This window comes from Aricia agestis, chromosome 22 (assembly GCF_905147365.1).
Source record: "Aricia agestis chromosome 22, ilAriAges1.1, whole genome shotgun sequence".
Taxonomy (NCBI): domain Eukaryota; kingdom Metazoa; phylum Arthropoda; class Insecta; order Lepidoptera; family Lycaenidae; genus Aricia; species Aricia agestis.
Genome location: NC_056427.1, coordinates 1,974,235 through 2,001,628, shown reverse-complemented (window position 1 = coordinate 2,001,628; position 27,394 = coordinate 1,974,235). Strand labels below are relative to the sequence as shown.

The following is a 27,394-nucleotide window of genomic DNA, read 5'->3' as shown; positions in this document are numbered from 1 at the left end:
TAGCAGTCCCCCAGTGCAACACGTTTAATTTATTTTGATTTATTTATACTAAAACTAGCTAAACACAACACAACTACGTGAACACGATTCACCAATCAGCGAAAACTTTGAAACCCAAAGTGATCGTCCTACAGAAGATATACGCAATTCATTTATTGTATTTAATTGGACAAGTGCAGTAGCACCCAGTGTACCCAAAGGATCCCATTTCACTCATTGTGTTAGCGCATACGCAGCGAGACGTGTAACGTGTTACATTCATGTCAAACGCTAGGGACGTGCGTCACGTTATTATTAAAAAATAAATTAAAAAAAAAAACTATTTTTATAAATTATTTTTGGAGGGAAAATTTTTTTTAAAAGTGTAAGAATATTTTGCTCTAAATTCGAGCGTTCAATTTTTAAAAATCAAAATGAGAATTTTATTTTTGTTATTTTTGGCGAAACTCGTTACTTGTGATAAAGTGTTGAAAAGTGTACCGGTGATTGTTAAAAGTTATGAAAACGACACAGTTTTGTTGCCGTGCTATTTGGATGATTCAGGTACTTAAAATATTCGTACTTACACAGTGTGTAACAAAAATAAGTGATAATACTTTAGAGTGTGTACGTGTTCCTTCTAGAGAGTTAACTGTGAAAGTAGCAGCTCTGAATGACATGACGAAATTTTTTTTTTCACTTTTGTTTTTTTGTATGGGCAAGGGCCCGAGCGTCACGAGTTTCCCCATACAAAAGCGCAAAAAATTTTTGGTCTTTCAGCGCTGCTACTTTCACACGTGAACTCTCTACAAGGAACACGTACACACCCTAAAGTATTATCACTTATTTTTGTTACACCCTGTATACTTACATAGAAAAAAATCATAAATTTTCGCAACTATTATACTAACTAAAAACTAAAGAAAAGGATGAGTTTAGAATTACTAATAAGAAAATGTTGCAGTTTTATAAGTCAAAATTCAGAACACCATTTCTTACGCGATCGGATCGTTAACATCGACATATATTTTGTCAACGGTAATTAAGACGCCATAATGATTTCGTTATGGTAGCAGAGTGGAGTTAAAAGTTAAAACTGCATTAAGAGATTCTATAACGTAGTTATCTGCTTTTATAAACGAAACCTAATTTCAGGCAAATTTTCTATAAGGAGCTAAATTTCAAAAGTCTAGTTAAAGCGGTTCATGAGATACAGCCTGGAGACAGACAGATACATACAGACAATTAAGTCTTAGTATTAGGGTCCCGTTTTTACCCTTTGGGCACGGAACCCTAAAAACGGCATTTTTTAAACATCGTAAAGAACCCTTCGTGTGTAAGTCCGACTCGCACTTGGCCGATTTTTTTTTACTTTTTCCTATACAAACAATAATTAAGTTTAATTTAACATGCCGTGTACAATACACGCAATCACATCATTACAAAGTACACAATATTATGACAACGAGGTACTTATTATTTGAAGTTGGACATAATGTTATGGCCACAAAAAACCTGCCCTAACATAGACGTACCATATCCACGGAGATCGTAATCGTAATCGTATCCATGTCGTATCCGACAGCAACGCAACAGGCGCTCGACAGATGATGTTGTGCAATATTTGCAGCATGTATAATGTATATACAGTTCGACAAGGCTTTAATTGAATGTGTCAATGTCACTCAATGTGCGCTGCTGGTAAAGGAGAACTGTCAAAATGACGTTTTTGTATGATAGAAGCGTTAGTACCTTTTCTCGCCACGTTCATAAACAGCCTTGTCGAACTCTATAGTAATAATTTTGTTTGTTTAGCAATTTTTGACAGACTATTGTGCAATATCTGCTGTCAAACGCCTGCTTTTTAAACCTGTCGCTAGGTAATGTAATCGTCCTGCCAAAGTACCAATTGGCTTTAAAGACCAAGCTTTACTTCGAAGTCCGATTCTGACATAATTACTGTATAATTTTTTATTTTATTATTTATTTAGGATAATAATTTATATTGATAATTTACTACATCTCAGAAATTGATTCACAGGCAGATGGCGGGCCTACGTTATTTGGTTATGTCAAAACTAGCCGACAGATAACTGATCAGCATTGTTGATTGGTTTAAGATTTTGACGCTAGCCAATCGAAAGTGAAAGTGAATTAAATCCCTCGATCGCGGATTCTTGGAAATCTATTGTTATTCTATTGTTATCGCGGTCGAATTCGACCGCTTATGAGTTGATAGGTTAATAAAATACTGTCAAGGAAATTCAGAAACTGCGCATGTTATGACGTACTAGCTATGCCTTACGATATACCCGCCGTTTATTAGGGAAAATAAATTGATATTTTCCCGTAGTAAAAAGTAACCTATGTGTTAATCCAGGTTATTAACTAACTGAGTTAGTCTAACTCCATACCAAATTTTATTCAAATCGCTTCAGCCGTTTAGACGTGAAGGAGTAACAAACTTACAAACTGATAAACTTTCGTCTTTAAAATTAATCATAGTTAACTTCTCTACTTTGAGAATTAACATTAACTCTCGCTCAGCGGTCAGCCCACCTTGAATCTATCGTTTGCGACATCCCTTGATGGTGCGTCCATGGTTAAACCTATTATAATAATGAGCGTATTATTATATTTCTCAAAAACTAATGTTTATAAATTATTGTTTTAAGTACATCGTTTTAAGTAATCTGTTTTATAGTTAAGTAGGATTAAAAAACGACTGTTTATAATAAGATCTACGAATAAGGCCCAGCACAGATTACATGGATAAAATATCGAGTGAATTATATTCGTCATCAATCATTATCATTATCATTAGTCGCTATTTATGTCAATGCACTTTTTACATGTAATTTTATAATTACTGCTAAAATTGAGTGACAGGTGAGAAAGTAAAATAATACGAACTATACAGTGTAGTACAGAAGTCAATGTAATAGCAGAGGCAGGCATCCTTCCGACTTCCGTCTTACCAATTTTCCATCAGGTCTAGCCCTAAACCGACTTTCACATTTTCTACCCATGCCAAAAAAGTGCAAAACGCCGTTGTAAATTTTCAACTCGCTCAGGCTATCGAAAATTCAAATTTAGAATCTACGACGCCATAGACTAAAATAAATTGTGTAACAATATAATGAAAGTAACTTTATATTCTATTTTTAAATGTTTTTAACTGATAAAGTGGTATTACCTCATTTAATAAATGCAGTGCGATTAAAATGACACTTTCAACCTTCAACTGTTTATTTTATGTTGGCGTAAAACTAATTGCCATGCACCGCACTTACGATAGATATATTGCATGGCTATGCAATATTTTGCTTGGCTCCTTTTTGTTTTGGTGGGATTTTTATATAAAACTAGATGTCCCGCGCGGCTTCGCCCGCGTAAATTAGAAATTTTACAGAATCCGTAGGTACATTTTCCCATAAAAAATATTTCCCCAGTTTTTCCCACATTTTCCTGAGTTTCTTCTGTCGTATTAGTCTTAGAGTAATAATATAATAAAACCTTCTCGATAAATGATGAGTCTTACTCGATAAATGATCTATCTAACACTGAGATAAGTTTTTAAATCGGACCTGTAGCTTCTGAGATTGACGCGTTCAAGCAAACATACTCTTCAGGTTTATAATATTAGGTAGATATAGATTTTTTTTAATTATCGCTTGACAAACTCGAGTCTCGATCTAAAAGACTATGAAATGGTATAATATGGTAGTGATGATGATGATGATGATGATGAAGAATGTAATTTGCATAGTAGTATATGCTTTCTGTTCTTAAAACAACGCCGAAACTCCCAAACTTGTATCTATAAAGAATCAGGAATTCTCTCAGCACCTTCCGAACCACGGTATACCAGGTATATCTCGGTGCAAAATCTTACTTGTTGGTAGCATATGCTTAGAATACTTCTCACGAAACCGAAGTCACCATATGTTTCCCTATAAGTTTTGAGGAGTTCCCTCGATTACTTATGGATCCTTCATCAGATCACCACTTTTCTGAATATAATACCAAATTGGGATGATACCCTATATACCAAAAGAAAAATTTTGAAAATCGGTTAACAAACGGCGGAGTAATCGTTGAATATAAGAAAACGAACATAACACCTCCCCCATTTTGAAAGTCGGTTAAAATTGTAGCCTATGTGTTATTTATTTAATATTTTAATCAGCACATGAATTGAATAACAAAATTTTTTTCAAATTAATCGTAGCACCATCTGTCAGGACAAACTAAAATTGAAATAGAATAATATTGAATGCGATGATAGCGCCGTCCGCCGGATCTAATGTAAAACATTCCAAAATCAACAACTCCTTATAAATAAGAAATTAATTGAAAAAACATTTTCCAGTAGACCAAACTGTAAATCTAAACCATTCTCGAATCTCCACGAACACACACAAAAAATTTCATCAAAATTGGTCCAGTCGTTTAGGAGGAGTTCAGTCACATACACACGCACACAAGAAATATATATATTAAGATATTTAGCTATTCGTATAGGGGACTAAATAAGCAACAATTTCTTTGTATATTTATTTTCCTTAGTTCAGTGTATTTAGCTATAATGGTACCTAATCAAACCCTATTTTTTAATATTTTGCGATTATTATGATGGTTAAAACGTATTTATTGTGAACATTTTGTATGCGGCTATAAAATTTTTATAGTATAGACGTGGAGATGAATATAATATTATCTTTCATTTGAAACCAAAATATCCTTGAATTGATTAAGAGGAATTGCTAAATGTGACCATTTTAGCCCCGCTGTACGATTGCATTAGTGATTAGAGTTATTTATGCATCGTGTGGACAGTCACGTCGTATAAAAGACCGACAAAAAGCCGACACCATTGTCAAACACACGTACACTAATTGATATGGTTTTTTGGGCTTTTTGTATGGAATTGAATGGGTTTTGTGCTGTGAAACTAACTTGGTGTTTAATGGAATCAAATTGTGAATGATTTGTCTAGCTCAGGGGTTCCCAATCTTTTTCAACCTACGGCCCAGTATACTGTATAACACGTCACAATATTTTGTCATGGCGCCGTACTCTACTTTTTTCCGATTAGAAAAAGATACGTACTTAAATAAACACTTGTAATACGTCTTATATCTAGTTAGGTTTAGCACTTGTAAATAATAATAAACAAATGTTGAATCATCTACCTGATATACACAGTACAATTATAGTAAGTATGTTATTAATATAATATTTGTGGTTTCGGATAATGATGGAAGATCGACCCACAGGGCCCCTCTTGTCATTCCATGGCGCACCAGGGCGTTGCGGGCTGCGGCGCACAGTTTGGGAGCCCCTAGTCTAGTTCATTCTCAAAGTGTATCTCCGCAAAGGCCTTGTAGCTAGGGCCCCGCGAGATACAAAAATTGTTTTTGAAATGTCATCCAGCAGCATGGAGAAAATATTTCATTCAACGACAAAATATTATTTTTTGGTGGTCCGTTTCGTCTTGGACCTTGGTCTTCTTCGTCACCAAAAAGTTTGAGAACCGCTGGTCCAGTTACTTACTATTTACTAATAATAAAGGTGAAAGTGTCTGTCTGTCTATTGCCTCTTTTCGCTTAAACAAATAACCAATGAGATGAAATAAAATGGGGATACATTTTGAGACGGGAAAGCCACCTTAAAAAATTCCTCCATCCCTCTGGGCTACCTAATGGCAGGTACTTATTACACGCATCAATATTATCATGATTCTAGTATCACGCGAATCACAAGTACTGCGATACTATGATTCGGCCTATTACACTGTGGGAATATTCGTGGCCACCTCAAAGGAAGATCTTCCGACCGAGCGAGATGCTCGGTCAGGCCGGAGCCCACGTGATACATTTCAGCTGTCGTATATATACCGACGCACTTAGAAAACTTCGAAAGCGCGATGCAGGAATGTTAGACGAATTGTGGGTACCGCCACATCACCATCAATATTATCACGGAATCGTGATAATATTGATGCGTGTAATATACCCCAATATAGCTGCGCACACACTTTGGCGTGCTACCATAATCTAAACCGGAGTGGAAACGGGAAGGCATTTTAGCAGATTAATAATGCTAAAACCGTTCAGTGGTTTAGCTGTGTAGCTGCTATTTTAAAGCTATCACAATAAGATATGATCACACTAAAAGGCAGGAAGCTACTAGATTCGAATCTTTGTGTACCAATTGTGGCATTCAATGTTATTTTGCCTTATGAGTAGACCTTATTGTAAGCATGTAAGGCTCAATACGTAAAGGTTTCTGAACCATTGTATTGTTTGGATGTGACAGATATAAAGTGTAAAGGTTTATTTTGAGCGTTAATATGGGGATCGTGCAGGAACTATAGGTACATTTTTTTTATGAAATAAGGGGGCAAACGCGCAAACGGGTCACCTGATGAAAAGCAACTTCCGTCGCCCATGGACACTCGCAGCATCAGAAGAGCTGCAGGTGCGTTGCCGGCCTTTTAAGAGGGAATAGGGTAATAGGGTAGGGTAAGGATGGAATGGGAAGGAAATAGGGGAGGGTAGGGAAGGGAATAGGGTAGGGGATTAGGCCTCCGGTAAACTCACTCACTCGGCGAAACACAGCGCAAGCGCTGTTTCACGCCGGTTTTCTGTGAGAACGTGGTATTTGATGACGACGACCTCTGTGGCTCAGTGGTGAGCGCGTTGGTAGCTCAAGCCGGGGGTCGCGGGTTCGAATCCCGCCGACGGAACAAAAAGTTTTCGAATTTCCTGGGTCATATAATAAAAATTTTAAATGTATGTATAGTATAAAAGTATTAAATATATTTCCGTTGTCTGGTACCCGTAACACAAGTCCTTCAGGTACTTACCACGGGGCCAGACTGACGTGCTGTGAAGCGTCTTAAAAAAAAAAATCTCCGGTCGAGCCGGCCCATTTGTGCCGAAGCATGGCTCTCCCACGTATGTTAATAAATAGTAGGAGTTTCGGAACCGTTCATTTTCCGGAATAAAAATTCCCTATGTCCTTTCCCGGGACTCAAAATATTTCCATACCCAGCCAAATTGCTTCAGCGGTATAAGCGTAAACAGACGGACGAACGAACAAACGGACGGACGGACAGACGGACGGAGGAACTGTCGAACTGTCGGACCGACAGACAGATTTTTTTTTTGACATTTATAACATTAGAAAGGATAACAATTTCGGCTACTAGTAGTAGAAGCGTGCTGGGCCCATAACCTATTAAAATACGCACTTTCGGTTAACGATTACTGACTCGTTATTTGACAGATACTTGACATAATATTTAGAATAATATAATACCCCCGTCCCCCACACCGGTTTCGGTGACGGTACGAGTATCTGGTTCCATTGAAACCAGACCAGGTACGCGGGAGTAATTTCATAGTGCCCAAGTGTGTACGCAGTACACTAGTGCACTCTCTATTCCTTTACTCTCATAACCCAGTGGGACGGAAGACCGACACGACTGGCGAGAGATCTTCGCCAGTCGTGTCGGTCTTCCGAACTTGGAAATGACAATATGTTTCCAACACGGGAATCGAACCCACGACGTCCGGGCTCCGAGTCAAGACTCAAGAGCCACGCTCTTAGCCACTGGAGTCTGGACCACACCACGGAGGCGTTATTTAGAATATGATATGGCACTAGCAAACTGAATATGGCGCTAATAACATAACTATTTTGGTATTTAATTAGACCGACAGACAGACAGTCGGACAGACGGTGAGACGGACTGACAGACAGACAGATAGACAATTTATTGGCATTTGTAAGTTTTGTAACATTAATAGTAAGGATAATAACTTCAGCTGCTAGCAAATAACAACCAAACTCTTTCCAGAGATCAAAGTCCGCGTCCGCTGGTACAAGAACAACCAGCTGCTGGGCGACAGCCAGGATCCGAACCACCTGCTGCCGGCGCGCACCAGGATGTACGCCAACTACAGCCTGCAGGTCGATGACCTCACTGCGGCCGACACGGCTGATTATACTTGCGAGGTATGTCGAACATTTCGATAGCGCCCGTGTGCCACACTATGGTACTGCGTGCACTGGAACGACATTTTATGCAACTGACAAATTAATAAGTATAAATGACGACGCTCTGTCCGCACCTCAGGACAGGAAAATAAGGAGAAGTGATAAGTAGCGCCGTTTATATGGAAAACTATGTCGCCGACTTGTACCGCCGAATAATTGATTTTTAAATTAAAAAGTTGTATAAATTACAGTTGGCTGTAATAGGTGATCCCGCTATTTTTGAAATTCACAGTATCGCTGCAATTTTTGTACGTAATTATAACACAAGTCAGCATTTTATTCACAATTTACGGCGCGGTGAAAACGTGTAAGCCGTGGAGTGATTGACATACGACTGACAATTTTTGCTCATATGAGCAGGAATTGGCGACATGTGCCACGGCCACATAACATAATTATCTCTTACTTCTATAATGGGGGGATTGTTTATTTTGCGTAGGTCGCAAAAATACAGTTTTTTACATTATTACTGCGGTTATAAAATTGTGGTCGAAATAAAGGTAGGAGCTTAAAAAAAAATACCAGTAACACCGACGCGACGTTCCTCAAAATACCGGACATTGTTCTGTACGGTATGACCGTTTATTTTTTACCGGACTGTACGCTTAAATACCGGACATCTGGCAACCCTAATTACAACCCGGTGGACGCGCAGCTTAAAGGTACTATTAGATAACGCCCAAAATTGGTTTATTGCGCGGGAAACGTACATTTTTCCGGGACTCAAAGTATCTTCATACCGAATTTCAACAAAATCGATTCAGTGATTTGGGCGTGAAGACAGAGGTAATAGACAGACAGATTTATAATATGTGTATGGATAATGCCAGAGGTATTCTAGCTTATCATTTAAAGTTCATCTGTGTGTTAGAATATATATAATACTTAATTGGATCTGTGTACTAAAGAAACTATAGTCGAAACGGTGGGAAGAGTCTCGGAATAATATTCCTAGACTCTTCTCACCGTAGTATAATAGTTTCTTCAGTACACAGATCCAGTTAAGTATTATATTATATTATACTTATTGTAACAAGTAAGTACCACGTCATAGTAATCTATTTTAAAATGTTTTTAAACGATCAATTGAGATTCTACATGGGCGATTTTAAATTGCGCAGTGGGTGTTAAGCCCTTCGATCTCAACTAACATTATTTGTTAGTGAGGGGAATAATAATAGTAGTGCCGCGCCGGCAGAAACGCAACAGCAGAGCTGCACGCAGAGAAAGAGGAGGATATTACTTTCTCTGACCTCTCCTAATATGAGGGACATTAGGGCCGGTATAAATAGTCAGTACCTACTCGAGATGCATCTCGGTATCAAGACACGGTTCGGCTCTATGATTGGTCCAAATTTTGACTGCCAACCAATCATACAATCTAAGGCCGGTGTAAATAGTCAGAACTCAAGATGCATCTCGGTCTCAAGACAAGGTTCAGGCTCTGTGATTGGTTGGCTTTCAAAATTTGGACCAATCACAGAGCCGAACCGCGTCTTGAGACCGGGTCGCAACTTAAGTACTGACTATTTATACCGGCCATAGAGCCTGAACCGTGTCTTGAGACCGAGATGCATCTTGAGTACTGACTAACTCGCCGGAAGGAGTTTTATACGTGGGAGGGCCATGCTTTGGCACGAATGGGCCGGCTCGACCGGAGAAATACCACGTTCTCACAGAAAACCGGCGTGAAACAGCGCTTGCGCTGTGTTTCGCCGAGTGAGTGAGTTTACCGGAGGCCCAATTCCCTTCCCTATCCTCCCCTATTCCCTTCCTTTCCCATCCCTATTCCCTACCCTCCCCTATTACCCTATTCCCTCTTAAAAGGCCGGCAACGCACCTGCAGCTCTTCTGATGCTGCGAGTGTCCATGGGCGACGGAAGTTGCTTTCCATCAGGTGACCCGTTTGCTCGTTTGTTCTTTCATTAAAAAAAAAAGGATATTTCGGATAGTGTGCGGGGTGGCGCGGGCGGTCCGGCGAAATTCAACTGTTTCTGATCAGAATTCGGACAATGTGCGGCCGGGCTAAAACGCGATGATTTTTTTTTATTACAGCAGTGTATATAAATATTATTCAAGGTCTATTTAGTTGATCGTGTAGTAGGTGGGATTAAATGATTGCCCAAAATACAATGTAAGTATCAAAGTGTCAGTAAACTGATTGCCATAAGTGGCAAGCGGCTAAATTGTCAGGAAATTTTTGAATTTTAGATACCTATACCTACAATGTTTTTTCCTTGTCTATGAAGGATATTTTCCAAAGAATCAGATATTGACAAAATGTTTTCCGGCGTTATCATTGTTAATATTTTGGAATTGAAATTAGCGGCGTTGTGCACCTTGTTGGGATGAGTAAAAATGTTAAACTCGCATTAGGTCACGTGACCTGATCGAATATTTGTAGGACGTAGACAGAGTAGACCGTTATCATATTATACCTCTAACTTTCTACTGCGTCATGCGTGGCGTATGTACCTGAAAGAATATCGTCTATCGACTGTCGTCACATTATATCGATAATCCGTTCTTCCCAACCCTACTTCGGTTCTTTTCAACGCGACCAATTACGTCATTAATCAATTAGAGCTTCGCGTTTTTATATCCACAGCCTATTGCTGTTTACTCGGGTAATTAAAAAAAATTAAGGCCATTGTCTTTGGTCAGAGGGGTCAAGATCTTGTGAAAAAGTTTATAGTTCCATTTTCAAATGCTTTCGAAGGACGATGAAAAATAAAGCAAAAAAATACATACTTACCTACAATATGATTCTTAACTTTTGTTACTTACCCTTGCCTCCATAATAATCATAGTTTATTGTCTGTATAGAATCGATTTACATAATATTGTTTTCAAATCTTGGCAGGATTCGATGCGCTTTCTTTTATTTGGAGGTAGCAAGTTACCAACTAGCAAAGCTACTGCTGCTGCAGCTGGGCTTCTAATTTATAAACCGAAAATAATAAACTGTAAAGCACTGGTGATTCCACTAGATATTATTTTACAAAAAAATGGGACACCTTCTACTGTTTGTCTCAGTCTAGCACGTTGGAAAAGTCATATGGCAGACAGGAAACCTGATTTTTGATTGAGTGAGTTTACCGGAGGCCCAATTCCCTTCCCTATCCTCCCCTATTCCCTTCCCTTCCTATCCCTACCCTCCCCTATTACCCTATTCCCTCTTAAAAGGCCGGCAACGCACATGCAGCTCTTCTGATGCTGCGAGTGTCCATGGGCGACGGAAGTTGCTTTCCATCAGGTGACCCGTTTGCTCGTTTGCCCACTTCTTTCATAAAAAAAAAAAAAACTTTAATTATATGCTGCATAAATAAAGGTTAATACTCAAATAATTATAATTTTACTCATTAATTAGGTATTATACAGTAGTAAATAGTAATATAATTATTATATTATTTTGCAGATAATCCGTCCAGAACCATGGGGGCCAATAAGACAGACCCATGCCATAGAAGTTCAATGTAAGTGGAAGAAAACATTTATTTTATCACCTAGACTTTTGTCTCGTGTAGGTATGATATGGTGTAAATTCTTAGTTTAGAGTTTTTAAATCCTCCCTCCATTACTACAGTCTACATTGTAAAGTATTTTTCTCATCTAACCGGCTACCTTATCACGTAAAATAGCGATCAACAATCCACTAGCAATAATCGCGCGAGCAATTGCTGGGTGTCATGAATGTCACAAACAATGGTGTCATGTATAGTGATCGATTGCAATCGTATTGTTTTGGCTGATACGTAATACGAAATTGCGATTTTGGAGCAATTATCGCGCAATAATTATTGCCATCGCATTGCTTTCGCAAGATACGGGGCGGATATCCAGCACATTTACTCCATCTACCCGCGAATCAATTGCAACGTTTTGAACCTACCCGCAAATCAACTACAGTTTTCTGCTAATAATATAAGTATCCACAAATCAAGCACGAATTTTTTACACCTGCCTAGCCATACTAATATTATAAATACGAAAGTGTGTCTGTCTGTCTCATGTCTGTTACCTCTTCACGGTTTATCCTATGGGCAGATTTTGCTTGGAGATACTATGAGTCTCAGGACATAGGATACTTTTTATCCCAGTAAAATGTAGGGTTCCCATGTGATAAACTAATTTTGGCGCAACGGAGTTACGGGCGTCATCTAGTATAGTAAATCCACTTACCTCTTTTATACAAGTATAATGGAGGTCAGTGAGTAAATCTGACTAAGGGTCAATTAATACTAGTGCAGAGTCGAAGCGCATCGAAGCGAATTATTAAAACTGAACTTAACAAATTCAACCTTAACTCCAAAGCGTTAACGCACATATTACTTTTGAAAATTTAAAAAAGGCGCGCGCGCACTTTTTGGTGCGCGCACATTCTCGCGCATCCAAGCGCACACAAGCGAATCTACGCGTCATCACTGTAGGCACTCTGGCGAATCCGCGCGCATTCGTTCGACTTGTTGCGAATATGACGCTTCGACGCGCTTCGCTGCGCTTCGACTCTGCGCTAGTATAAATTGACCCTTAGTCAGATTTACTCACTGTGTCACAGTGGATTTACTATGCTAGACGACGCCCGTAACTCCGTTGCGCCAAAATTAGTTTATCACATGGGAAACCTACATTTTACTGGGATAAAAAGTATCCTACGTCCTAGGACCCTTATAAATTGACCCTTAATGAAGTAATAATTTCTCCATCTACCTCCCATATATTTTTCTATCTACCCCCAGATCCGCCGACAGTCCTGACGGTGCCCGACGACGGGTACATTGAAGTCCGTAAAGGCGAGTACGTGGACATGGGGTGTGAGGTCACCGGGACACCCACACCGGTCGTGAACTGGTGGAAGAATGTAAGTGAAGGGAGGATCATGGGGTTAAGCAGGAGTTAAAGAGAACCATGGCTTTTACGGGGGTTTTAAGTTTCATCTCGAGCCAGAAGGCCTACTCCGGACTCCGGCCCGTTTCAGGAAACGGCTAAAATTCGGGGATTAGACCGATCGAAGTATGTCATGGGCCTACATAGGGAGCCATGTAACATCGCAGTAAGGTCATTTCTAAACTACGGACGGCTTTCGGTCGGATCCAAAGATTACGGAGTAGGCCTCTTGGGCCGTTCAATTTATTTCGGCCAATGTTCCCAAATCCCAATCTATCAGAAGCGTAACGCGAAGGGCGTTAATACCTATAGCCATGTTGCATGCAATAAAATTGTTAACGCTACATTTCCACCGCATGATTTAGGCTGGTTTTATCGTTAAGCGTTTCGTAGAGCCGTTGGAGCGCGCGCGTTCGAAGCTGTGACAAACGTATGGATGAACGACGCTGCTCAAGCGCGCGACTACTACCTCCATACATCTTCGAACGCGCGGCGCTCCAACAGTGCTGCGAAACGCTTAAGACGCTGACAACTGCCAATGACCTTGAGGATTCGCATTTCTAAGCCACGCCCCCTAATTGTCCGATAAGACAGCGCCAGCTTTGCTAGCGGCTAAACCCGGAAACTTCTAAAAGATAGGTTTGATTAATATTGAGCTGTCGCATAGAGATTTCAATAGATGGCGCGTAATAAATAAATACTATGTACTATACTTCCGTGAGCGAACTATAAGAGTGCGGAAGATTAGTGCAGAATGCAGATAGAACGGAGCACAGCGGAGAGGTAATATTAACGCACTTGAAAATAAACTTTATAATCATTACACTAAAGTGCATAAATGCTTGAACCTTACAAAAAATGCACGTTTGTCCTCGAGGATACGCGGGAATCTTTAAAAGTTTGAAGTCGATATTATACTGATTCGTTATGTCTATTGTGGTAGTAATGTAAGCCATACACGTTACGCAGGTAGACCGGAATGTGTGTGGGAATATACCTGTGCAGTTTTTTGGACCTGCGCAGGCGACCAGGTCCCACACACATACCGGTATACCTGTGCAGGAATACCTGCGTGCTGTACAGGTGAATCTCTCCCGTCCCCGGTAGACCGTAGCGTGTAAGGCTTACTTATGGTAAATAAAACACAGTTATTCTTTTATAATATACCTATTATATTATAAAATAATGACAAAACCCAACTGCGTAAAAACATTCAATTTTTTTAATAAAATTTTTTTCTGTTACATTACAATTTACATTAAAATTACAATTACATAAGTACAGCAAGAAATAAAACAAAATTCAGGAATCGTTTTTTACTGTCCCGGCAAACGTTGCTTTGCCATAATATTATATTTACGATAATATTATTATTTTAATTAAGTGACTAACGGCCGTTCCCAATATATGATCTATCTCTGGTTTTGCCCTACTAGAGATATGAATAGCTCACATTAGACATTAGAGACATATATTTTGTCAATTGTGAGCTATTCCTATCTCTAGTAGGGCAAAACCAGAGATAGATCAAATATATATATATATATATATATATATATATATATATATATATATATATATATATATATATACATAGCTGGGCACCGTTAATCACATAGTAAACTTCGTTAATCGTTAATCCGTTAAAAAAAATGTTAGCTTCGTTAAACGTTAAAGCGTTACACTGCGGACGAATTAGCGCAAGTTAACGTTAATTGTTAATCCGTTAATATGTGTAATATGGCCTTGTTGTAACTTATATCATTGCGTTAGTGTACATACAAAACCTGTTGGTTTAAGGTTTTGGAAGTTAACAGGTTAGGGACAAAACAAAATACTTCTATAATAATTATTGTATTCTAGGTAGAAATTACAATACAATCATTATTATAGATATAGTTTATTGTTATTATAAATCATTTGCATGTTGATAAAGAAGAGTGCAGTATAATTTAGTTAGGTAACTAAATTATACTGCACTCTTTTTTATCAACATAATGAAATGATAAAACGAAACAAATATCTTCTCACTCGCATGCGCCTGAAAATGTATATCTAGTATTATTTTTGTTTCGTCTGAACCTGTTTTCGCGCGGCGCCGCGGTGCCGTGCGGTAAATAGTAGGCATTGGATTAACGATTAACGGACTTCTGCATATTAACGGAAGTTAACCAGTCCGTTAATATTTTTAAAAGTTAATCCGTTAATCAAAATGTTAACTTCGTTAATTAACGATTAACGGATTAACGAGTTAATGCCCAGCTATGTATTACTTTAGGGTGTGTACGTGTTCCTTGTAGAGAGTTCACTGTGAAAGTAGCAGCTCTGAAAGACGATTTTTTTTTCTTTTGTATGAGCAAGGGCAAGTGTCACGAGTTTCCCCATACAAAAGAAAAAAAAAATAGGTCTTTCAGCGCTGCTACTTTTACAGTGAACTCTCAACAAGGAACACGTACAAACCCTGTGTCGAGAAAATTGAATGCCGAAATCACCTACTTCGGAACTTCTGTAATAGGCTAAAAATTTACAAACTGATAAGAAATACCCCATCAAAGACACAAATTTGACCCAAAGCGTGATCATGATGAAGTTATTAGAAAATTATTAGAAAACTTTGGCCGGGTGATAAAAAGAAGACCCAACACTGCAAGTGCTAACCTAGTAAAAGACATTTTATATAAAAAAAAATAAGCTTCGTTTCTTCTATCAAACATGGCCAAGAAAATTAAAAACAAGCAATAAGAGATTTAGAATTACAAGAAGGAATTAAAGTAAAGCCTTGCGGGCTATTTATAGATACAGACTTGCCATTTTTAGGAGCAACGCCCGATGGAATTTGCGATGAAAAAACTATTTTAGAAATTAAATGTCCCATCACAGCATATAACATTGGAGTAGACGCTGCTGTAACACAACAAAAAGTTCCATTTTTGAAAATAGATAAACAGGGCAAATTAAATATAGACAAAAATCACTCCTGGTTTTATAAGGTGCAAGGGCAGCTCCATATTTCAGGTTACGAATATTGCCTTATTATTATTGATAGGCATGTAATGGTCTTCATTTGAGTCACTATCAATTATCAATATTAGATTGCAAAGTATGCATAGAAATGTGAATTTTGAATTGAGGCCATCTTGCTTTTCACCTACTAGTTCTATGTCAGTTAAAGCACATCCAAAAGGACCATGATGAGAAATTTCTTGCAACCTCTTATAAAAATATGAAACACTTATAATTCTTCTTCCGACATCAGGTTTCTTCTGAGGAAGTGCAGTTTCAACAATAAGCTTTTCAGCATCACATTCAGCCTCCAAACTACATAGTCCAGTGTCATGGGTACTTTTTTCTTCCAGCCTGTAAGTAAGTTTATACTTTGAGACATCGACATATTTTAACAACAGTTTAAAAACTGGATCACCACAAAATTTCATAAATTAAAATGATTAACTTTTCGATTATTGGGAAATAGGAATTAGGATAAAATTATACAGAACTCAATATTTAAAAAAGCCTTTTGCTCGTTTGCCTTCTAATTTCATTAAAAATGTATACTAAAAATTTTATTAGGCTAATACGCTGCACTCCGCAGTAGGGGTGGGTCGTTATGTGATTTTTAACCGACGAAACAAGTTGTAACTGTACGACGCGGGCGCCCGGTAACGGTGTGACGTCATATCACAATTTCGCCGCGCGGGCCCCATACAATAAACGTGATTTTTTGCTCTATCTCAATAACTGCAACAGGTAGGCACTTGAAATTTTCATCAAGGCCTTAATTATATATGTACTTTAATAATTAATAATATTATATTATGTTACTAAACTTTTCGATTATTGGGAAATGGGAATTAGGATAAAATTATACAGAACTCAATATTTAAAAAAGCCTTTTGCTCGTTTGCCTTCTAATTTCATTAAAAATGTATACTAAAAATTTTATTAGGCTAATACGCTGCACTCCGCAGTAGGGGTGGGTCGTTATGTGATTTTTAACCGACGAAACAAGTTGTAACTGTACGACGCGGGCGCCCGGTAACGGTGTGACGTCATATCACAATTTCGCCGCGCGGGCCCCATACAATAAACGTGATTTTTTGCTCTATCTCAATAACTGCAACAGGTAGGCACTTGAAATTTTCATCAAGGCCTTAATTATATATGTACTTTAATAATTAATAATATTATATTATGTTACTAAACTTTTCGATTATTGGGAAATGGGAATTAGGATAAAATTATACAGAACTCAATATTTAAAAAAGCCTTTTGCTCGTTTGCCTTCTAATTTCATTAAAAAGGTATACTAAAAAATTTATTACGATACGCTGCACTCCGCAGTAGGGGTGGGTCGTTATGTGATTTTTAACCGACGAATCAAGTTGTAACTGTACGACGCGGGCGCCCGGTAACGGTGTGACGTCATATCACAATTTCGCCGCGCGGGCCCCATACAATAAACGTGATTTTTTTCTCTATCTCAATAACTGCAACAGGTAGGCACTTGAAATTTTCATCAAGGCCTTAATTATATATGTACTTTAATAATCAATAATAATATTATAATAAAATAAAAAATTAAGGGGGGCTCCTATACAAAAATCACAAATTTTGGCCTATTTTGCACTATAACGGTATGTGTATTCATAAGGGAGTCCGATTAGTAACATAATATAATATTATTATTAATTATTAAAGTACACATATAATTAAGGCCTCGGTGAAAATTTCAAGTGCCTACACAGGTAGGCACTTGAAATTAATTAAATAACGGCAACAGTGCCGTTATTGAGATAGAGCAAAAAATCACGTTTATTGTATAGGACCCGCGCGGAAAAATTGTGATATGACGTCACAAGCGGTCGCGGGACTGTTAGCGGGAATCGATATTTTTCGAAACTTTGAATGCCTATAAAATCAAAACTACAAGGATTTTTGACTGCAACAAAAACTAGTGTATTTGTATACATACAGGCTTTACTGTGACAAAATTTCAAGCAATTTGGCATACCTAGTAACATTCTCAATTAAACCTTCCTGCCCAATTATTCCAGCGGCGCTAAAATGGTCGCTTTGTTGAATCATGAGACGAATCATAATATGATTCATTTCTCTAATATCGCAAAATGCAACTCTGCTTGCAATTCATTTTTGTATTTTTGCACTGATTTGACATTTGTCAGTTTTGACAATTCATTTGCTGAATTGATTGAGAGGAATTGCTAAATATTACCATTTTAGCCCCGCAGGGCTTAGGTATCATTAGGAGAGCCCATTTAACCAAAAAAATGGGTGTTATTTTTTTTTAAATGACAATATTTTATCCCATTTAAAATCGTTGCAGAAAGGTCACTCGCGGCGCGGGGGAATGAAAGGGGGTGACGCCGGGATGAGGCGCGCGCGCGGGCCTATAGCCTATAGCCTTTTTTCAAATCGGACCAGTAGTTCCTGAGATTAGCTCGTTCAAACAAACAAACAAACTCTTCCCAATTATAATATTAGTATTGATATAAACTAATTAATATTTTTGCTAGGTAATCTGCGCGGAACTAGTTGGCCGCGCCGCCGGTATGCTCACATACCGGCGGCGCGGCCAACTAGTTCCGCGCGGACTATAGCAAACTCGCTGTCGCTCGCTAGGTCGACCGGTGCAGTGGGCGGCGGGCGCTAGCTGCGACTCCAAACGAAACAACGCGACGATCGCTCGACGGTACTTCATACCACCCAATGCAATAAAAACGTTACAAAAATCACTACTCTACTATATAAATACGACTCGAAACTAGTTATTCGGTTACTGTATGTAGCTAGTTATTGTAACTATAGTGACGTGAAATAACGCTCACCCCTACTCCGCAGTGAAGCCGCACCCTATTAGGGCCGGGACACAAAAACACGGTCCGGCGCCGTACGACGTCGCGTCGTCGTGCCGTGATTTTGTGTCCCGGCCCTTACGGAGCATGTCCTTGAATAGAGCTGAAAGAATCGCGCAATCGCATCGCGCTCAAATAGTAATAAACTTATTATATCTATATTTACCTAGCCTATCGTAATTGTAAAAATATACTTGCCTTTTTAAAATACTACCCGTCGCTATATTGCGATCGGCATTTGCTACATTTTCCACTGTGTTATTATCTAATTCCATCGTTTTCGGTCGACTGGAAAAAAATTAAATCATAATAATATCATAAAAAGGCTAAAATAGCTTGTAATAGATAAACTGGATCATAAAAAATACAATGAATGAGCCATGCTTTGGCACGAATGGGCCGACTCGACCAGAGAAATACCACGGACTCACAGGAAAACCGGTGTGAAACAGCCCCCGCTGTGTTTCGTAGTCGTGAAGGACGTTTGGTTACAACTTATAATAAGTAGATAAATAAACTTATATTACCTTTCCAACATACTACCTGCCGCTGGATCTGAATTGGCATTTGGTGATTCGTTTGGGTTATCAATAATTGCACTATCCATGGTTTTCCGCCGCCTGAAATAAAAATTTAAATAATAAAGGCCTAAATAAAACTTCAGATTCAAAGCAAAAGGAACTTATAGTACCTAATTATAGTACTTGTACTATTATTTATTCTGTGCTAATAGTGATAAAAAAAAACCATAAAAAGTATTACGAAAATTCTCTGAAACTCGATCCATAGACCGATTGAATATTGATTTATCAGAACGATCCCCGACGCGCGACGCTAAAACTTATTTAGGCGAACGAAATAATCAACTTTATGAGTGGTGATTTTTTAACTTTTTGAACATTTATTTTGGAGTGCAAAACTCCAACATAAATGTTCAGATACAAAGCAAATTTATTATCAGTGATAAAATAAAACATAAAAAACTGTATTACGATTTACGAAAATCCTCTAAGATTCGAACCATAGGCCGATTGGAAATTGATATAATGTTATCACAACGATTGTGATAACATTATTATGTCAATTTCCAAGGTCTATGGTTCGAATCTTAGAGGATTTTCGTAAATCGTAATCAATCGTAATACAGTTTTTTTATGTTTTATTTGACACAACGATCCTGGCTATCCTAAAACACATTGAGAGTGACGAAATATTTTGATTCGGGGTCGTAATTGTTCGTTTTTTTTTTTAATAAAGACGTACGCAACTAGAAAGTAGATAAAATTGAACTTACTTTTACTTCCATCATGTATTTGTGGCTTTCACGAAGCTTTTCCTTTTTTGCTGGACGTCTTTTCTTTTTCTAGTCACTCATTTTTACAGACGCGCAATATAATTTCAAATATTTACAGAAAAATATTTACAGAATAAACTTAATATACTATAAAACAATGAGAAATACCTATATACAAATTTTAAGAACTAAACGCTTCAATTACACTAAAATCACAATATCGGCAGAGCGAAATCCGTCAGACGTCCACATAGCACCGCGCCTCAGCGAACACTGTCGGTTTTCATGCGAGAGAGAGAGATGTGAAATGTTCACTCAGAAGCGTGGATATATTTTTCGTTTGTTAGAGGAAAAATAAATATTGTGGGAAATCTAGATGTCAGAGCCGAAAATTAAATCGGGCAATCTTTGGATTTTTGTAAAAGGTATCAAATAAACAAATTTTTAAAGCATAGATTGTATTATTACTTTAGTTAGAACTGTTTAAAGTTCCCGAAAGATGTGACTTTGGTATTTTTTTTCATCCAGTAGGAGTACATTATTTTATTATTTAAATCGGACAAGCTTTTCCAAATATAATCAAAAATCACATATATTTTTTTTGTGCCAATCAATGAAATACATACGTCTAGAAAACTGCACAAAGATGTCAAATTGGCAGCTGTCTGCGCCTTAACGATAAAACCAGCCTTAAGATTATTTTCTTCTATTACAAGGTTATTTTCTTCAATCTGAAGATTATTTTCTGCAATCTGAAGATTCTCTCCTGTAATGTAAAGATTCTTCTTCTAATTCTTTAATTTAAGCACATTTCTTCCTTCAGGGCGAACAGATGGCGCTGCTAGAGCACAGGTCGCGCATTCGGTTCCGCGCGGAACACCGACTATTAGCCGGGGTGTATGAATGTGTGGTGAACAACGGGGTGGGAGACCCTGTGAAGGGGGTGATACGGGTTGTTATACATGGTTAGTATTATATAAAGGCTTGGTTAAATCTACTACAGAAACTATTATACTAAGTAAAGAAGTTTGATAAGGAAATAACATTGAAATAAAACATGGATAATGATAACAAATAAAAATATTTGGTTATTACATAATATGCTCCTCCCATAAAGTTAATATACCTAGCGGAATAGAGAAACAAAGGCCTGAGCAAGAGAGATGTCACTATCAGTAACACTGCGTGGTAAAAAGAGACGTATGATACATGACAGCAGCACTCTTTTTTTGACGTCCAGTCGGCACGTGCCTTACGTTGACAATTTAATCTCATAGAAATCATGTTTGATTTCTATGAGATTAAATGAAAACCAATTTCGGTTTCGTTTGCAGCTCAAAATTGTTGCTCTATTCCGCTAGGTATATTAATTTTATGGCTCCTCTTTACTTTCTTCTGATTAACTTCGTTGCGGGTCCCAAGACAGATTTAGCTTATCCCTCGGGCACCACTGAGATCATATCAAGGGGATTTCGTGGTTGGTCACCAATCACCACTGTCGATCCTGGCGGCACTACACTACCTGGAGATACAGTGGTGGAAATGTGTGGTGGGCCAATTGGACGTCTAAGAGCCTGTTTCAACACTTCCTGATAAGTGCCGGATAGGCTATCCACAACTTAATTGACAGATAGAGTATGGAGCATATTCTGTTGATCTTTTCAGACGCACCAGTAGTGACCACAGAGCGGAGTTTCGTCCATACCGCGGTGGGTCTACGCGCGGCGTTGTCCGCGAAACTGGAGTTCGCTGTACCACCGGCTAGGACTGCGTGGTATAGAGACGGGAAACCTGTGAAGACTGATGACAGGTTTGTACCATCGAGGAAATTCGTTCCTAGGAAGTTGACAGACCTACGTCATTTGGTCGGCATATGTCAATTCAATGCATAGTCCCACGCGAAAAATATGCCATCCTTATCACCTTGATGAGTGGCAGTCTTCCAACTTGCGTTTCTCGCGTAACACTGCAAAACTCTAGAACGAACTGCCACCAGCAGTATTTCCGGACCTATACGACCTGCAAACCTTCAATAAGAGAGCGTATTCCCTCTTAAAAGGCTGACAACGCACCTGCAGCTCTTCTGATGTTGCGAGTGTCCATGGGCGACGCTAGTTGCTTTCCATCAGGTGACCCGTTTGCTCGTTTGTTTCATAAAAAAAAGTTTATGATCAACAGGGTGGTAATGATGGTGCAAGACAACGTCCACCAGTTGATCTTCCGCTCCGTCCGCAAGGCGGACCTCGGAAACTACACCTTCAGGGCTGAGAACAAGCTGGGCATGGCCGACATCGCCTTCAAGCTGACCGGTGAGAATTAGCACCTGCATCGCGCTATCGAAGTTTTTAATGCCCAGAATTGTTTTTTTTTTATTGGATAGCGTCAAAAAGTTAACCAGTCAATAATGCTAGGAATAGATAAACTCCTATCACCGCACTTGGTCGGAAGACCTTCCTTTACGGCCGCCACTCATAGCCCCACAAGTTAAAAAAAATACGATTCCAGTAGGCCATGGGCGTAGCGAGTAGCGCTTGCCCCACCCTGGCTCTGACCTATAAGGTATAAACTAAACATTTTTTTTTTCTTATACTAACAACAACCATAATATCCGTAAGAAAGTTACACAAAAAAAATTAGTCGACATGAAAAAAAGTGCGATCAAAACAAAAAGCGCGGGGGAATGGGGATAGGTTGACTGCTCAGCTGCCCCAGGCTGGCTACGCCCATGCCAGTAGCAGTCATACGCGACAAGCTGTAGGCAAGAATGTAAACGATAAATACGAAGGTGCTTAGCTTAAACCTTGTAGCACTCTCGACTACACAACTATGGTTTATAAACGATAAATAAAATAAACAACATTGACCCTATTCAAGATCCCTGTAGTACCCCAAATTTATTTGATTAGTTTACAATCATGTCACTCGCTTAGAATGGAACACTTATTGAAGTTTATTGATTACGCATTTCCTGTGTAACGCTCTCTAGTTATTATTTAAGGAACCTTAGCTTATTTTAGTAAAACCAGGCAATAAACTACTCTAAAGCATAAGATAATTTCGTAATAAACACTTGGAGGCTTTAAAATTATTAATTGCACGGATCTTTCTGATGAACATAACACCGATGAATCGTTATTGTTTATTTCATTGTATTCTTGTCTAAATATTTTTATTTATTTTGATAATTCTTCCAAATTATCTTTGCAGGTGTGCCAAACATCGCGTCGTTCAAAGTGGACTCATCTCTCAACAAGGCGACTTCAACAAGCTTCAATCTTATCTGGGAAGTTGACTCTTACTCTGCCATTATTGGTTCGTTTACTATAATATGTTCTGTTTCTATGCTACAATGTTTTTCCTCTCCTCTGTTTCTCAAACTTTATGTACGTTATTTTTCTTCTGTTACTTTGCCATTAAATGTTCTTTTACCTCTGTTTTTCTGCCATGATATTTTTCTTCTCTTAATGTCTTCTCTTAAACTTTCGTTTTCTTCTTTTATTATTCTACCGTGTCTGTCTTATTTTCACTAATCGTTATAATTCTAGAATACAATCTCTGGCTCCGTCCATACTACGGTCGTCTTTCGACGCTCGCGCCTGATTCCTTCACCACGGAACCTCCAGCCAACGCGTGGAGTAAGATCGTTGTGCCGGGAGATTCCAATGACGGTGAGAAAAGTTTAATTAGGGTCAATTTATAGAGATTTGGGGAAACTCGTGACCTCTCGGGCCCTTGCCCATATGAAAGCGAAAAAAAAAATGGTTTTTCACTTTTGGTTCACAGTAAACTACAAGGAACACGTACACACCCTATTAAAGTACCTATTATCACTTAGTTTTGTTACACACTGTATGTGAATGGTATCACTATGGATGTGTCGAAAGCTTTCCTAAAGACAAAAAAAATTGAGATGATCTCGTACCCCTAACTATGGAGTGTAGATGTAGGAGAACTATCTCTGTATGTAAAAAGTATCCGCTGAAATGCGTTAAATTAGGGTGCCGCTACAGTAGCAACAAGGTAAATTTTAAATCATTTAGCAGCTTTGATTTCAGCTATTTTAGGTTATATTTTAATATACTTCAATTTATATTTTGTCACCAATGGCTACAATCATTCCATACCCTTTGCTGCAGCTAGCGCCACTCTTGGAGGATTTTTCAACTGTTATTTACTGCGTACCTACAGCTGGACAATTTTTCAAATATCCCCCATATAAGATAGTTCTCCTCAATCTACCCTCCATACCTCTAAGTTCTAACGCACCTCTTTATTATTCTCAGGTCCCATCCATAGCGCAATCTACAAGGTCCAGGGTCTGACTCCGTCCACGGTGTATGAGGCGATCGTAACTTCTAGGAACAGGTACAAAAGACACTACTTTTTTTAGTCGAATGAGGGTATTTCATATTCTATTTGCCACCACGTACCGCTATTAAGTGTAAGTAATGTAGCCGTAAGGTCTATCGTGTCAGACTGCTGTCATAATATTATGTCACGATGTAGCTGTCATGAGTCACGATAATATGTCTATTTGACATCGTGTCACACTAGCCTTTCCCAAATTGGGCGATAACGCCCCCTTGTGGGCGCTGAAGGTCTAAAGGGGGTGGTGTGGGACCCAGAAAAAAAATGGGGGCGTTGTGTAGAGACTTGGGGGTGATTTATTTCATGTGTTTTAAATTTAAACAATGGGGGCGCTTAAACATATTTTTTCTCAAAGAAAGCATGGGCGTACCCAGGTTCTGGGCCAGGGGGGGGCAAATTACCCAGGTTCTGGTGCCAGGGGGGGGGGGGGGCAAATCAATTTTTCATAAGCTAGGTGTTTATAAGGAATAAAAAATTAATAATTTTTAGTTGTAAAAATATCGTTTTCTTATTTTTTAATTTTTATAGATAAAAGCACTAGATAATATACTTAGTAGGGACGTCAACATGATCCAGGGGCATGATTTTTGACTCTCTTTATACGACTATTATAAAATGTTTATAAGCCTAATATTCATATTTTGAGAACCTTAATAACTAACTATGATTTTAAAATACTTTTAAAACTTAATGTTATAAAACATTTTAGTTATTTAATGATATTTTCATCTTTCTCTTTTACGACTTCGGCCAAGAAATAATCGGCCAAGTGCGATTCGAACTCGCGCACGAATGGTTCTATACCGTATAATATAGAGCAAAAGTTGGCCAAAAATTGTTTTTCTTATGGGAACACCCTTAAATATTCACTTTATTTTAATTTTATTATTAAATAACAAATATAATTGAAATTTTGGGAATATTTCATGTACCTACTTTTTTGATCTATTACTAATATTATAAAGGTAAAGCTGAAGAGTTTGTTAGTTAGTTTGTTTGTTTGAACGGGCTAATCTCAGGAACTACTAATCCGATTTGTAAAATTCTTTCAGTGTTTGATAGCCCATTTATCGTGGAAGGGTATATGCTATATTTTATCACGCTAAGACCAATAGGAGCAACGATTTAGAGGAAAATGTAAAAAAAAAACGAGGAAAATTATTTAAAAGGTCTTAATATCTCACGGACTACTGGAGCACTTTTTATGATATTTGGCACAAATATACATAGTAAACTAAGTGAAACTTCGGTTATTAATTTGTGAAAAACGTACGGTTTCCGTGAAATACCTAATTTATGCAGGCGAAGCCACGCAGAACTAACTAGACGTTATTAATGTAGAGCAAAAAAGGCCAAATAGTCATGTTTATTATATGGTAGCCCTCCTTAAAATATATAAATAATATTTCGTTTTTATTATTTTTCTGTGAATATTTTGAATGAATTAAATCTGTAAATATTTCATAAGTCAAGCTATAGCGGTTCTTGAGATACAGCTCCTGAAGACAGGCAGATGGACAGACAGAAGGATAGACAGACATCGAAGTCTTAGTAATTATAGGGTCCCGTTTTTACCTATTTGGCACGGAACCCTCAAATATAGAACTTACCAATTACTTCAAATCATTAATAATTAGTTAAAAATATTTCGACAACAGAAATTATCACCATATTGAGAATTCGATAAAATGCATGGGTTTCCACTTTGTTACGGTACCCAAAATGGTGGATGATAAAATAAATAAATGGTAAGTTAAGCGACTTATAAGTTATAGTCATGAGACATCATATACAAGTCATCATCATTACCTAAAATCGTGTAATTATAAAATAACAGGTAATCTTGGATTAAATTAAATTCATAAATATTATTTTGCAATTATTCGAAGGGGGCGTTAAATATTTGTTAAAAAACGTATATATACCTACAATCGTCGAGAAATTTAATTTCCCTTAGAAAGGTAGATAGGTACTGTTACCAACTAACACCAAATACATTATAGTCAATAGCATTAATTCAATAATAAATATGGCAGACAAACTTTTACCAACATGATGGCTACTTTTTCTTTTATCTTACTTCAACAGAACTGTAAAATAATTAGTGTCCGCAAAAAGGTCGCTATGCAAATAAAAGTTATGTATTTTGCGCCTATTTCGCGTCATATAAAGGTTAATACGAATGTTATATAACCAAAAAGGCCTGACCTCAAGTTATAACCAAAACGTTGTCTCGAAACTTATTTAACCAAATTTTGTTAGTTGGGAATTTGGGATATCAAACTCCTTCTTATTAATTAGAACCAAGTACCTTACTTTGTGTATTTTTCCAGATTTGGTTGGAGCAAACCATCGGCCGTCCTACACTTTGCTACTGAACCCGGAGGTAATAGGAATTTGATAATATGTATCTTCTTAAAAGTCATAAAACATTGTTATTTAAAAAGAAAAATACGTTTTTTCGGATTAGTTCCCTGTAATGTGCATCCATGATGTTAGTGCAGTGGCGTCCTTTTCGCGAGGCCCTTTCCCTTACGAAAAAATAACTCGCGAGGCCCCTGCAAGAGCGAGGCCCCGATCGATGCCCTGTTCGCCATCCCCTAGACCCTAGGGCCGCCACTGTGTCAGTGCATCAATATTCCTAGTAGTGGTGCTAAAGGCTTTTTTAATTTTTCAGCCGGAAGTACCTACTACACCACAGAGAACTTGTATTTGACTCCGATATTGGAAGAGGAAACGGAAGTGGATCTCAACTTGACTCAAGCCCACGAGCTGCAGCGCGCGCTGTCAAATGCAAAAGCGCGGGACACGCCATCTTTGATTTTCATTGTAATTCTATTTATTTGTAGTTGTGCATATCTAAATAAATAGTTTGTATTATTCGTTTTTATTCATGTAACTAAAGGCAGATAAAATGCTATAAATT

At 38.1% G+C, this 27,394-nt stretch overlaps 1 protein-coding gene across 1 annotated transcript; it reads left to right on the top strand.

The window, feature by feature from the left end:
• Positions 1-232: 232 nt before the first annotated feature.
• On the top strand, positions 233-27,358 carry LOC121737974 (neuroglian-like). Its single transcript, XM_042129727.1, has 12 exons — positions 233-543; positions 7,847-8,004; positions 11,465-11,522; positions 12,786-12,907; positions 20,924-21,065; positions 21,766-21,910; positions 22,279-22,409; positions 23,308-23,412; positions 23,646-23,768; positions 24,384-24,465; positions 26,802-26,854; positions 27,146-27,358. The coding sequence occupies exons 1-12, from the start codon at positions 414-416 to the stop codon at positions 27,337-27,339; spliced, it is 1,443 nt and encodes a 480-aa protein (XP_041985661.1). The 5' UTR covers positions 233-413; the 3' UTR covers positions 27,340-27,358.
• The last annotated feature ends 36 nt before the right edge of the window (positions 27,359-27,394 follow it).

Excerpts from the sequence above, each read along its gene's own strand:
- LOC121737974 (XM_042129727.1), top strand. The coding sequence starts at position 414 with ATGAGAATTTTATTTTTGTTATTTTTGGCGAAACTCGTTACTTGTGAT. Across the intron at positions 12,908-20,923 it reads TCGTGAACTGGTGGAAGAAT|GGCGAACAGATGGCGCTGCT; the intron begins GTAAGTGAAGGG and ends TTCTTCCTTCAG. Across the intron at positions 23,413-23,645 it reads CTCTTACTCTGCCATTATTG|AATACAATCTCTGGCTCCGT; the intron begins GTTCGTTTACTA and ends TTATAATTCTAG.